This window comes from Phyllobates terribilis, unplaced genomic scaffold (assembly GCF_046119375.1).
Source record: "Phyllobates terribilis strain yellow unplaced genomic scaffold, ASM4611937v1 Scaffold_5__5_contigs__length_657084704, whole genome shotgun sequence".
Lineage (NCBI taxonomy): Eukaryota > Metazoa > Chordata > Amphibia > Anura > Dendrobatidae > Phyllobates > Phyllobates terribilis.
In genome coordinates, this window is record NW_027362765.1 from 129,890,815 (window position 1) to 129,903,724 (window position 12,910).

The window sequence follows — 12,910 nt, forward strand, 5'->3', positions numbered from 1 at the left end:
TCCTTGTTCGAGAAGAAAGTTTACAGGGACAGAAGGGTCATGGTAGATTTGCAGTGGTGTGATACTCCTTCCATTTCAATATGATCGCTTGCACAGTGCTCCTTGAGATGTTTAAAACTTGGGAAATCTTTTTGTATCCAAATCCGGCTTTAAACTTCGCCACAACAGTATCTCGGACCTGCCTGGTGTGTTCCTTGGTCTTCATGATGCTCTCTGCACTTGAAACAGAACCCTGAGACTATCACAGAGCAGGTGCATTTATACGGAGACTTGATTACACACAGGTGGATTCTATTTATTACCAGTAGTGTTGAGCGAGTATGTTCTGTCCGAGTATGTTCGGGCTGAGCTCCGAGTATTTATAGCTGCTCGGTGATAAGGTTAAATCGCTCCGTGTGCATGATTTGCAACTGTTTGACAGTTTTATTACATGTGAGGAATGTGTAAGAAATAGACATTCCTCACATGTAATAAAACTGTCAAACAGTTGCAAATCATGCACACGGGAGCGATTCAACCTTATCACTGAGAAGCTATAAATACTCGGATACTCGGAGCTCGGCCCGAGCATACTTGGCGAAAGGGTTAATAGAACATACTCGCTCAACACTAATTACCAGTCATTTAGGACAACATTGGATCATTCAGATCCTCACTGAACTTCTGGAGGGAGTTTGCGGCATTGAAAGTAAAGGGGCTGAATAATTCTGCACGCCCCACTTTTCAGTTTTTAATTTGTTAAAAAAGTTTAAAATATCTAATAAATTTCGTTCCACTTCACGATTGTGTCCCACTTGTTGTTGATTCTTCCCAAAAAAATTTAATTTTATATCTTTATGTTTGAAGCCAGAAATGTGGCAAAAGGTAGAAAAGTTCAAGGGGGCCAAATACTTTCACAATGCACTGTATCTTATCAGAGAAATTTGCTTCTTTTACCTACTGGATTGATCTTTCACTCTCAATTCATCTATATTCAGTGAAGACACGTTTCCATAGAACTTTATAAACACCAATTGTCATCTCCTCTCACGGGTTTACGTTGACAGAGAGGGGAGAGAAGACCACAGCGTCTGATTTCACATACTCCTGCACTGATTAGAAGCACTTCACCATCCTATTAAACAGTGCATGTTTCTGCTAGCAGGTCAGGGGTTAATCTGTTCAATTGAGAGCTTCTGGAGCTTTTCAGCTTTGATCGTATCAGCTATTCAGTGTTGGCCACTTCTCTCTGCTATATATACTCACCTCTGGCCATCAGGATTGCCAGTGTTAGTTTTATACTGCTTTGTTCTGGAATTGGAGCTTTTTGTTGTTTGAGGAGGCAGTTGAGAGTGTTGTTCTAAAGACTGCTGCTTAGTGATTATTCTGTGTGCATATCCTCATCCTCTCCTATATGTTTTTTCTTCCTTCACTTCCTGGTGTTCCAATCTGTTGTTTGTGAGTGCATATTTGTATGATTGGTATTTTCATTTATCCCTGTATGTCTTCTCTTGTTAGTCTGGTTTGTGTATTCTTATCTACAACTACTCCCCACTTCCCTGGATGGGTGAGGGGACAGATAAGGGCTGATTCAGGAGCTCAGCAAAGCACGTGGCTCATTTGTTATCACCATTAGAAGTAATCCGGGGAGCAGTGATAGCTAGGACTAGGGTTAGGGAATGAGCCCCTAGTACCAGGATATCAAACAACAGTCACGTGACATCTATCTCAGTAATGGGAAAATCTGTATTCACTGAGGACAGAGTTTACTATTAGGTTATGGTTGATCATAGGATGTGTTTCTAGATCTCTTACATGTAAAGTTGTACATCACAAATGAGCATGGAGTTAGATATTGCAGGTTCGGGTTCGGATTTACCTTGCTTAATATGTGTATGTCACCCACCTCAGAGCTTGCTGCATGGAGCGATCTGGATCCACAGCAGAGAATGTAGTCAGCAGTCTCCCTGCGGGTTCCCCCTCCAGCTGCCTGATGGGGTCATTTCTGTTGGGGAAATATGGGGCTTCATTGACGTCCATAATAGAAATGGTCACTGCAGAGGTGGACTGTAGAGACATCTGGATGCCGCTGGCCAGAGGTGCTTTATTTGTCACCATGACATTTAGTAAAAAAGCTTTGTTCATTTCATAATCCACCGGCTGAAACAGAATGGATAGGCATTACCAGCTGCTAGAGGGGATTGTCATTTGCAGGAAATGGGACATAGTCTTTAGAAAACGAGTGCCATTGGAAATTCTGGGTGAGCTTTAATGAGCTGAATTGATGAAGTGCTTAGTCTGTAGAATATTCACATTAGTAATAAAGGCTATATACACATTTGCAAAGAATTATTTTTATTATGATCATTTCCTTCCTAAATACAAACTTAAGCAATTGGCTAAATAGTCTTTAATATTTTCTAATGTTTTGCTGCTGCAGAAAGGCTTTATTCAGCTGAGCGATCTGCAAAACTGTTATCAATCAGTCAGAGCTACTGGTTGTAACAACTCTTTGCTCTTCCCCTTTCTTCTCTCAGTGTTGGGGCTTGTTCACCCTACTGTATTTTCAGTCCGAGTGCTGTCCGTGACAAAAACAGACAGCACTCCGACCAGTGATATTCCATGGGGAAGTGAAGATGAGCAATCTGAAAAAAAACTGCAGCATTCACTAGTTTCTTCTGTAAATCGGATGAGACTCACCCTTTCAAGTCTATAGGTGAATAAAAAAATCGAATGTCGCAGTATAGAATCCGATTTTTACTGATAAATCACAATTCTGTAACGTAGGAACCTGTAAAAGGTCTTGTAAATGGTTAATAGCTGCTGTAAAAAACGGATTGCACACAGATGACAAGTGAGAAAAAAATTGTCCCAATTTCTGGATGAAACGCAGAACAATTTTTTTTTACTCCTGTGGGAACCTACCCTTATAGATAGTAGCAGTGATGGGATAGTATACAGATATCCACAGTGTAGTGGGGAGAAAGCATGTACAGCCTCGGGAAGGATGGGGGCTGGGGATGAGGGAAGGGGCAGAAAAAAACAAGCTACAGATAAGCAGGAATGCACATGAAAAGGTAATAGTTAAAGAAGCACTCTTTCCATCAAAATTGTTATCCTCTTAATATATTGCAATCATCATATTATATAGCACTGTGTACTTACAATTGCTCATTTTGACTTTCTACCCAGCTAATTCTTCTCTTTTCTCTGCTCTATGTAGAAACAGTTACCATATTTTTCTGATTATAAGACGCACTTTTTTCCTCCAAAATTTTGGAGGAAAGTGGGGGGTGCATCTTATAGTCTGAACTGTGCCCCGTACTTTATACCTATGGCTGTGGGTGGTGAGGGTGTGGGGGGAGCGGAAGTGGGGGATGAGCGGGGCACAGGAGGCAGGAGCCGCCTGCTGCAGTCTACGCTGTGCCCGCTACTAAAGAAAATGAATATTCACTGCTCCCCACACCCATGGGCTAACAAAGACAGCAGCACCGTGGATACACATAGAGCTCATTCAGCATGTATTACCTAGAGAGACACTCCTATAAGACAAAGATGTGAAACTTGGATCATGCTGCATGTTGCATTTCAGGGGATCAGAAAATAACATAGATTGCAGAATGAAACTTAGTGCAATTTTATTAACTAAATGTAGCCACTAACGCCTGTACAAATAATATTTTGCACACCAAAGATGTTCACAATCTTTGAATTTCCACCCTTCCAGGTCTCTAATCTCTAATTCCCTAATCTGCTCTATTCTACACAGTTAATACAAATGCCAATGAGATCACTCTGCAAGTGAGAAGACTTGATTCCAGTTCTACAATTTTTGTGTGTTATGCCCTTGCTTTGAGTGGACTGCAATGCTTATCCAAATGCAGATACCATTGCTTCTTAATGTAGTGATCTCCTTTGGTCTAGGGTCAGATGACTGATTTTCTCTCATCCGAGAAAATCGGTCAAATTCTGATCAGCGTGTGATCCGATTTTCTCAGAGGTGGAGAAAAAAAAAGAAGTTTTTCCACATTGTCTATATTGTCAGTCCATGAAAATCATGTCATCCGTGTGCTGTCCAATTTTTTCCATGGACCCATAGAGTTGAATGGGAAAGTGCCATCCGATTTTCGGTGGCAAATCATGTATGCTGGAAAAAAGTTGGACATGTGCACGGCCCCATAGAATAACATGGGGTCGAGTGCTACCCATCAAAACAACGGAAAGCACTCATTTGATTTTTACAGTCGTGTGCATGAGCCCTTACATTAATAGGTGATGTTGTGGCACCCCAGGGGTCTGGTTACCACAGTAATAGGAATATTATGTCTGAGAGCAAGTGGGAGGTCTCCTGGTCAGGAGTCCTCAAGCATGCCACACCTCCTGCCCCAGTCCTGGGAGGGGAGGAATCTGCCCTATATAAACTGGGTCTCTGGCGGGGTTAGAGAGACAGAGTGAAGTCCCAGACAGAAACGCAGTCCAGTCTGGAGGACAGCAGACACAGGGAAAGCAAGAACTAGGAGCTCTGTAGGAGCAGGAGCAAGTGCCAGGGGCTGGAAGCCAGATAGCTCGCCCTGGCTGAAGACACTAAGACCGGACACGGAGTCCGAGGCTGTGGGGACATCCAGGTCTAGCAGCAGAATCCAACCGGCAGGGGATTCCAGGTCCTCTGGCCATAGAAGCCCGGAGGCACGGTCACAAGCAAGGGACCAGCACCGCCATCGTGGAGCGGAGGCTAACAGAAGGCCCCAAGTCACCGGCCATACGGGTGAGCACCACACGGTACACTCAGGGACGTGGGCTACTTCTACCCGCATACAGCAAGGTAGCCAGGAAGAGTGTAGATAGATGGGGAGGCCTACAACTCCACCTGGCCAGGGGAGATTCTGCTTGCTCACAGACTGACCAGGCCTCTACTGCTAACCAGTACTCCTGGGAGGGTCTGCTTTATAACACCAGTAAAGACCCTGAACTGCACTGCACAGACTCTGAGTTGTTCCTGCTGCGCTCGTGCACCATCACTCCCATCATCCACACCAACTGCCTTGAGGCTATACTTCTCCCGTGGGGAGTCATCCCATTCTTAGCTGCACACACAACACCGGCCTCAGCGGTCTGCCTTGCAGCGGCGGTCCCAACTGACCGCAATCCACGGGTGGCGTAGTCGGACCATTATCATACTAATAAGACTGCCACTGATTTGACCACCCTGGGCACGGACCGGGTCATCGCCACGGAGACTACAACCCCCAGCGATCCGGCTCCGGGTATTCCCCGCACACACGTGCACGCACAACACAGGCCCAGGGGGCGAGTCAATGTCCCAATGTAGAAGGTCTGAGAGCCTCTAGTCAGTGATGGCTAGATCCAGTAGATTCAGTTGATCTACCAGCATAACCTCGGAGACATGGCCTCTAGGTTTGCTTGGAGAACGATTCCCAGAGATTGCTCTGACTTTTGATATTCATGTTCCAGCTGATTAGATCTAGCTTTGAAGGTTTTCATTGCCTTTTTTATCTTTTTGACTGTTCAGTTCAGTTAAACTATGAGAAATCTAGAGTCTGTGATTAAGTCGCTCCGTATGATGGGAGAAGCTGGAATAGCAGAATATTATAGAGCAGCTTTTCACATGAGCGTTTTTTCCACTCCCTAGATGCTGCAGACAGGATTGAAATAGCTGTCTGGTGCTTCTGCTGCTTGTTTGACAGCAGCCTCCAATGAATTACAGCAGAAACTCAGCCCAGTATAAAAAGCAGGTATAAAGACGACATTACACCATTAGTGAATAGGAACCATTCCTATACACCGTGCACAACGCGAGCAGCAGAGGCCATACTGACACGTGGGTCTTATTGACTACAATCGTCTTTCTAATGACTCTTCTGGCTGCTGGTAATAGGATTCCCAATAAGGTACACTGTCCTCCCTGAGAGCTATCAATAAATCTTCATTTACTTCGAAGGGAGCTCAATGTGTGCAAATATATCATTAAATAGATAAGAAACATGAGCCGAACGTTTCTCCCAATAACTCATAACCATACCACACTGACTACGGGACTGTAAAATGGTGGAGGGGTTTGGGGTATCAGCTTCAAATTTCCAGCCCAGCACATATAGTAGTAGATATACTCATAATATATTCTTGTTACTGCTCACCTTGACCACAGTAACGATGCCCTCGTTGGTAACGGGGTCTGTCTTCACCGTGAAGTGACCGGCAGGATCGCCACTAATGATGTTATATATGGCATTCCAGTTGGGAGTGTACGGTTGGTCTCGATCCACCACCGTAAGATTGGTTACGACAACATCAATTCTGTTCTCCGGCACCTCTCCAGTGAACTGTGAGGGGAAATAACACATTAAGAGTAATTTCTGCATAAAATACCACGGTCTGGGCTTAGTATACTGAATGGTATAGACTGTTATTTGGCTTCAATCAGACATCCATAATTTGGGTGTAATTTAGTATCCGTACTATGCCCAAAAGTCTCAGTCTAATTGCGAACCCATAGACCTGAACGTGCGGCATCACAGATTACTATGATACTGTTAGTTTGGATCATAAAACGAGCAGTCAGGCAGGGACTCGCGGCCGTAATACAAGTGCTACAATGCGTCTGCATCACCGACGTCTGAGTTTTTTTCAACCAACAACTCCCTACTTTAATTACATGAAAGGGAACCTGTCAGGTCCGATAATGCTATTAACCTGCAGATATGGGGTTAATCTGGAAGTTAATTACAGATAGAAAGGTGCCCGGTCCCTGTGCTGAAAGTGCGGCACTTAAGAGAGTGCTGACTTTCACTCATACAACTGCCGGTGCGTCTTCAGTCACTGCTCACATCACTGTGAGCGGCAGTTGTAACCATACCCCGGCACGGTGACTGGCAGTAGGCTCTGTACTGATACACTGCAGAGCCAGCTGTCAGTCAAAGTGACATTCACTGTGTACTGAGTGGTGACACTAGCCGTGCGGGCACACCTCTATGACTATCCAGGGTGCCGCACTTTTCACTATGGCGGCTAGGCACCTTTTCAACACTATTAACCTGCAGTTTGCTCCGGTATCTATAGGCGAATAGCGTTATCTGACGTGATAGGATCCCTTTAAAGGGTTATTACCAAAATCATAATATGGCCTCAATATTTCTGTAACTACAGAATTAATCATGTGTGCCAATATAACTTATATCTCAATCTTCCCTGATTTTGCTGCTATCAATTCACCTAATGTTGACCCCCTCCTCAGGGGTCTTTTTACCCTTCAGTGCCACTGGATCAGTGCTCCAGAAGTTGTAACGCTGTTGGTGGAACATGTAGTATCAATGTGATCTTCAGCATAGCATAGCCGCGCTGTGCTGCAACCCAGCTGTCAGATATTTTATTACAGAGGTTCATATCTGTGTAATAACACATCTGACAGCTGGGTTGCAGTACAGCTCAGCTATGCTATGCTGAAGATCACACTGATACCAACTGCATTTGCACCTAATGACCCTGTCTAATAAAACATCACCCAAACACTCTCACTGCATTCACATTGCTCTGTGGAATTCTGGCGTAAAAGCTTTGATGAATCGGGGTCTTTTACTTGGTTTGTACTATATATTAACAATGATCATGCAGATACCGTTTTTTTTTGTAAAAAATGAATAAATAATACATACACACGTATATACAGCGCTGACAAAAATTAAGAGACCACTGCACAGTTTTCTAAAAATCCCCATCTCTACATGTCTGACAGCCATTCCATTCCAGTGTCAGTTGAATTCCAACCACAGTCCACCTCATTCTACTTAATGTACTTCTGATTAGGTGATCACCTGAACCAAATCTTATGTAATGAGGGAAAATATAAAAAACACTGCTGTGGTCTTCACAATCCTCTTGCAATAGGACAAGCTGGATGGCAAAACAAGTGCTAGGAATACCCCAAAATTAATTTGAATGAAAAAATAACTTTTAACCATGCCAAAGGTGTTGAAAAGAAAAGTCTTGAGTGAGGAAAAGAAGGGCTCAATTCTGGATTTACTAGCAGAGGGACACAGTGAGCGTCATGTTGCCTCCATCCTTAAAATTTCAAAGACGGCAGTCCATTACAACAAGGTCAAGCAGCAGACATTGGGGACAACAAAGCTACAGACCGGCAGAGGGCGAAAGGAACTCTCCACTGTCCGGGTCAATCAGCAACCACAGGATGATATCAAGTGACCTACAAAAGGAATGGCAAATGGCAGCTGGGGTGAAGTGCACGGCAAGAACAGTTCGTAACAGGCTCCTAGAGGCCTCAAGTCATGTAAAGCTAGAATAAGCCTTTCATCAATGAGAAGCAAAGGAGAGCCAGGCTGAAGTTTGCCAAAGACCATAAGGATTGGACCATAGAGGACTGGAGTAAGGTAATCTTCTCTGATGAGTCTAATTTTCAGCTTTGCCCAATACTTGGTCCTCTAATGGTTAGACGGAGACCTGGAGAGGCATACAAGCCACAGTGTCATGCACCCACTGTGAAATTTGGAGGAGGATCAGTGATGATCTGGGGATGCTTCAGCAGGGCTGGAATTGGGCAGGTTAATCTTTGCGAAGGACGTATGAATCAAGCCGCATACAAGGTTATCCTTGAAAAACACTCGCTTCCTTCTGCTCAGGCAATGTTCCCCAACTCTGAGGACTGGTTTTTCCAGCAGGACAATGCCCCATGCCACACAGCTAGGTCAATCAGTGTGTAGATGAAGGAGCACCACATCAAAACCCTGTCATGGCCAGCCCAATCTCCAGACCTGAACACCATTGAAAACTTCTGTAATGTAATCATGAGGAAGATGGATAGTCACAAGCCATCAAACAAAGAAGAACTGCTTAAATTTTTGTGCCAGGAGTGGCATAAGGTCACCCAAAAGCAGTGTGAAAGACTGGTGGAAAGCATGCCAAGACGCATGAAAGCTGTGATTAAAAAGCATGGTTATTCCACCAAATATTGATGTCTGAACTCTTCTTGAGATAAAACATGAATATTGTTGTTTCTAAATGAATAAGAACTTGTTTTCTTTGCATTATTTGAGGTCTGAAAGCACTGTTTCTTTTTTATTATTTTGACAATTTCTCATTTTCTGCAAATGAATACAAATTTTTTAGCTTTGAATTTCGGAGACATGTTGTCAGTAGTTTCTAGAATAAAACAACAATGTACATTTTACTCAAAAATATACCTATAAAGAGAAAAATCTGAGAAACTGAAAATTTTGCAGTGGTCTCTTAATTTTTGGCAGAGCTGTATATATATATATATATATATATATATATATCTACTGTGGGAATAACCCAAGAAGTACACATGCTGCACCTTTAAAAGAACAGCATACTAGTATATGCTACTGAGAGTACACATACCATCAATTGAGAACCTGTGGCAGATAAGATTTATTTTCCCAGGGCAGTATGTTGGGGTCACATATTCTCAAAAAGAACAAAGATTTATTCCAGCGCTAGGATTTAATAAAAATGTAGAACTTTATTAGTAGAAAAAATTTAAAGTCACCACCTTAGGTCACAACCTCACCCAAATTCATGCATAAATGCAAACGCGTTTCAGACTTGTGTCCTTAGTCATTGCGTATCTAGAATGGAGCATACACAGACATTATATACTCAATCCGGGCCAGTCACGTGGACATCCTGGTCCAATCCTATGTGATTACTAAAATTAACAATAAAAACACATATCTAACACTTAACCGATAGTGAGGAATGTCCTAATATGTTCACAAACTTGGCGTACTAGAGACACTTTAATCATAATGATAAATTTAATCATGACGAATGTTCACACCAGCTGGTGATCTCGTATTCAAAACATAAATCCACCATGACTCCCTGTTTAATAACTTTCTTTGTAAATCACCACCTCTGTGGGGTGTGTAGATTTTTTCTATTCCAATGACCAACAAAGATCTGGTATCACCCGCATGAGATTGAATGAAATGTCGGGAAACTGCTGAGGATTTGGAAAAAAGGCTATTTTCTGCATCGGAAAAGTGGCGTCTCACTCGTATTTTTAGTGCACTTGTGGTGCAACCCACATATTGTAACTGACAAGTATTGCATGTTATAAGATATATAACATATGCTGAATTACAATTAATGACATTTTTAATAGGATACGTTTTGTTAGTAGCTATAGAAGTGAAAGTGGATGTATTAGAAACATGGGTGCTTTTACATATCGTGTGATCACATTTATGAAAACTTGTGCTATGAAGCCAGGTTCTATTATGGGCACCATTTTTTCTAAGGTACCAACTGGGGGATAAAAGGCTACCTAATGTGGGATCTTTTCTTGTCACATATCTACACACCCCACAGAGGTGGTGATTTACATAGAAAGTTATTAAATAGGGAGTCATGGTGGATTAATGTTTTGAATATGAGATCACCAGCTGGTGTGAACATTCGTCATGATTTAATTTATCATTATGATTAAAATGTCTCTAGTACGCCAAGTTTGTGAACATATTAATATATTCCTCACTATTGGATTAAGTGTTAGATACAGTGCCTACAAGTAGTATTCAACCCCCTGCAGATTTAGCTGGTTGACACATGCGGAATTAACTTGGCATTGTGACATTTGTACTGTAGATCAGCCTGGAAGTGGCAAATGCACTGCAGCAAATTTTTTTTTTTTTTAAAATGCAAAAAGTTAATTCAGAGTGTCATTTATTATTCAACCCCTCAAACCACAAGAATTCTGTTTGGTCCCCCTAAAGTATTAAGAAGTAGTTCAGGCACCAAGAATAATGAGCTTCACATGTGTGGATTAAAGATCTCTTTTGCCAGCCTTTTCTGACTATTTAAGACCCTCCCCAAACTTGTGAACAGCACTCAGACATGGTCAACATGGGAAAGACAAAGGAGCATTCCAAGGCCATCAGAGACAAGATCGTGGAGGGTCACAAGGCTGGCAAGGGGTACAAAACCCTTTCCAAGGAGTTGGGCCTACCTGTCTCCACTGTTGGGAGCATCATCCGTAAGTGGAAGGCTTATGGAACTACTGTTAGCCTTCCACGGCCAGGACAGCCTTTGAAAGTGTCCTCCCGTGCCGAGGCCAGGCTTGTCCGAAGAGTCAAGGCTAACCCAAGGACAACAAGGAAGGAGCTCCGGGAAGATCTCATGGCAGTGGGGACATTGGTTTCAGTCAATACCATAAGTAACGTACTCCACCGCAATGGTCTCCGTTCCAGACGAGCCCGTAAGGTACCTTTACTTTCAAAGCGTCATGTCAAGGCTCGTCTACAGTTTGCTCATGATCACTTGGAGGACTCTGAGACAGACTGGTTCAAGGTTCTATGGTCGAGATCTTTGGTGCCAACCACACACGTGACGTTTGGAGACTGGATGGCACTGCATACGACCCCAAGAATACCATCCCTACAGTCAAGCATAGTGGTGGCAGCATCATGCTGTGGGGCTGTTTCTCTGCCAAGGGGCCTGGCCATCTGGTCCGCATCCATGGGAAGATGGATAGCACGGCCTACCTGGAGATTTTGGCCAAGAACCTCCGCTCCTCCATCAAGGATCTTAAGATGGGTCGTAATTTCATCTTCCAACAAGACAACGACCCAAAGCACACAGCCAAGAAAACCAAGGCCTGGTTCAATAGGGAAAAAGTCAAGGTGTTGGAGTGGCCTAGTCAGTCTCCTGACCTTAACCCAATTGAAAACTTGTGGAAGGAGCTCAAGAATAAAGTCCACATGAGACACCCAAAGATCCTAGATAACTTGGAGAAGATCTGCATGGAGGAGTGGGCCAAGATAACTCCACAGACCTGTGCTGGCCTGATCAGGTCTTATAAAAGACGATTATTAGCTGTAATTTCAAACAAGGGTTATTCCACAAAATATTAAACATAGGGGTTGTATAATAATTGACCCACACTTTTATGTTTAAAATTTAATAAAATTCAACTGAGCAACATAACTTTTTGGTTTGTAAGATTTATGCTTCTGTTCATAAAACCTACTCTCGTTTGCAGTTTGAAGGCTCTAACTTATTTGCATCTTATCAAACCAGCTAAATCTGCAGGGGGTTGAATACTACTTGTAGGCACTGTATGTGTTTTTATTGTTAATTTTAGTAATCACATAGGATTGGACCAGGATGTCCATGTGACTGGCCCGGATTGAGTATATAATGTCTGTGTATGCTCCATTCTAGATACGCAATGACTAAGGACACAAGTCTGAAACGTGTTTGCGTTTATACATGAATTAGGGTGAGGTTGTGACCTAAAGTGATGCTTTTACATTTTTTCTACTAATAAATTTCTACATTTTTATTAAATCCAGACGCTGGAATAAATCTTTGTTCTTTGGATCCCGGCCGCACAGCTGATTACGTGCCTCGGATTGCCATGTGGGTGAGCTGACAATATCTCTTTGCATAGCACATATTCTCAACTCCTATAGCTTTACGTAAACCATGATGAACAATCCAGTTGGATGGAGGAGGCAGCAATGTCTAAATGCAACAATTCCTAGAATATTTCTATGATTAGATTTCAGGATTAGAAATACATGGCTACTACCTTCCTCCAACAAAGATGCCACCCCAGTCTGCAGTCTATGTACCAGACTGCAGGCTGGGGTGGCATCTTTGTTGGAGGAAGGTAGTAGTTCAATTTTATTAAAGAAGCACTCCGCTGATAATTTTATGGGCTAAACCTGTGTAAGTGAATATGGAGTGCAAGTGCACTAATATGCTCACCGACCGCAGTCTTCTTCAGTTTCCAGCACCACTTCGGTTCTCTTCTGGGTCACATGATGGCTATTCTGACTTGCTGGATCACACAGTCTTCTATGTATGAGCCGGAAGTCACTTGTACAATGTAAGCTTATGGAGCCTTGTTCTGACACTTTATAGACTTGCTCTG

The 12,910-nt window shown here is 42.9% G+C and overlaps 1 protein-coding gene across 2 annotated transcripts in view; it reads right to left on the reverse strand.

Annotated features, from left to right (window-relative positions):
* CDH4 (cadherin 4) overlaps positions 1-12,910 on the reverse strand; it is a 1,143,840-nt gene that overhangs the window by 27,156 nt on the left and 1,103,774 nt on the right. For both annotated transcript variants that reach the window (XM_073683019.1, XM_073683020.1), the window contains 2 exons: positions 6,135-6,320; positions 1,886-2,139 (listed from right to left, as the gene is read on the reverse strand). In XM_073683019.1, coding sequence (XP_073539120.1) covers positions 1,886-2,139; positions 6,135-6,320 — 440 coding nt within the window. The remainder of the gene's footprint in view (positions 1-1,885; positions 2,140-6,134; positions 6,321-12,910) is intronic.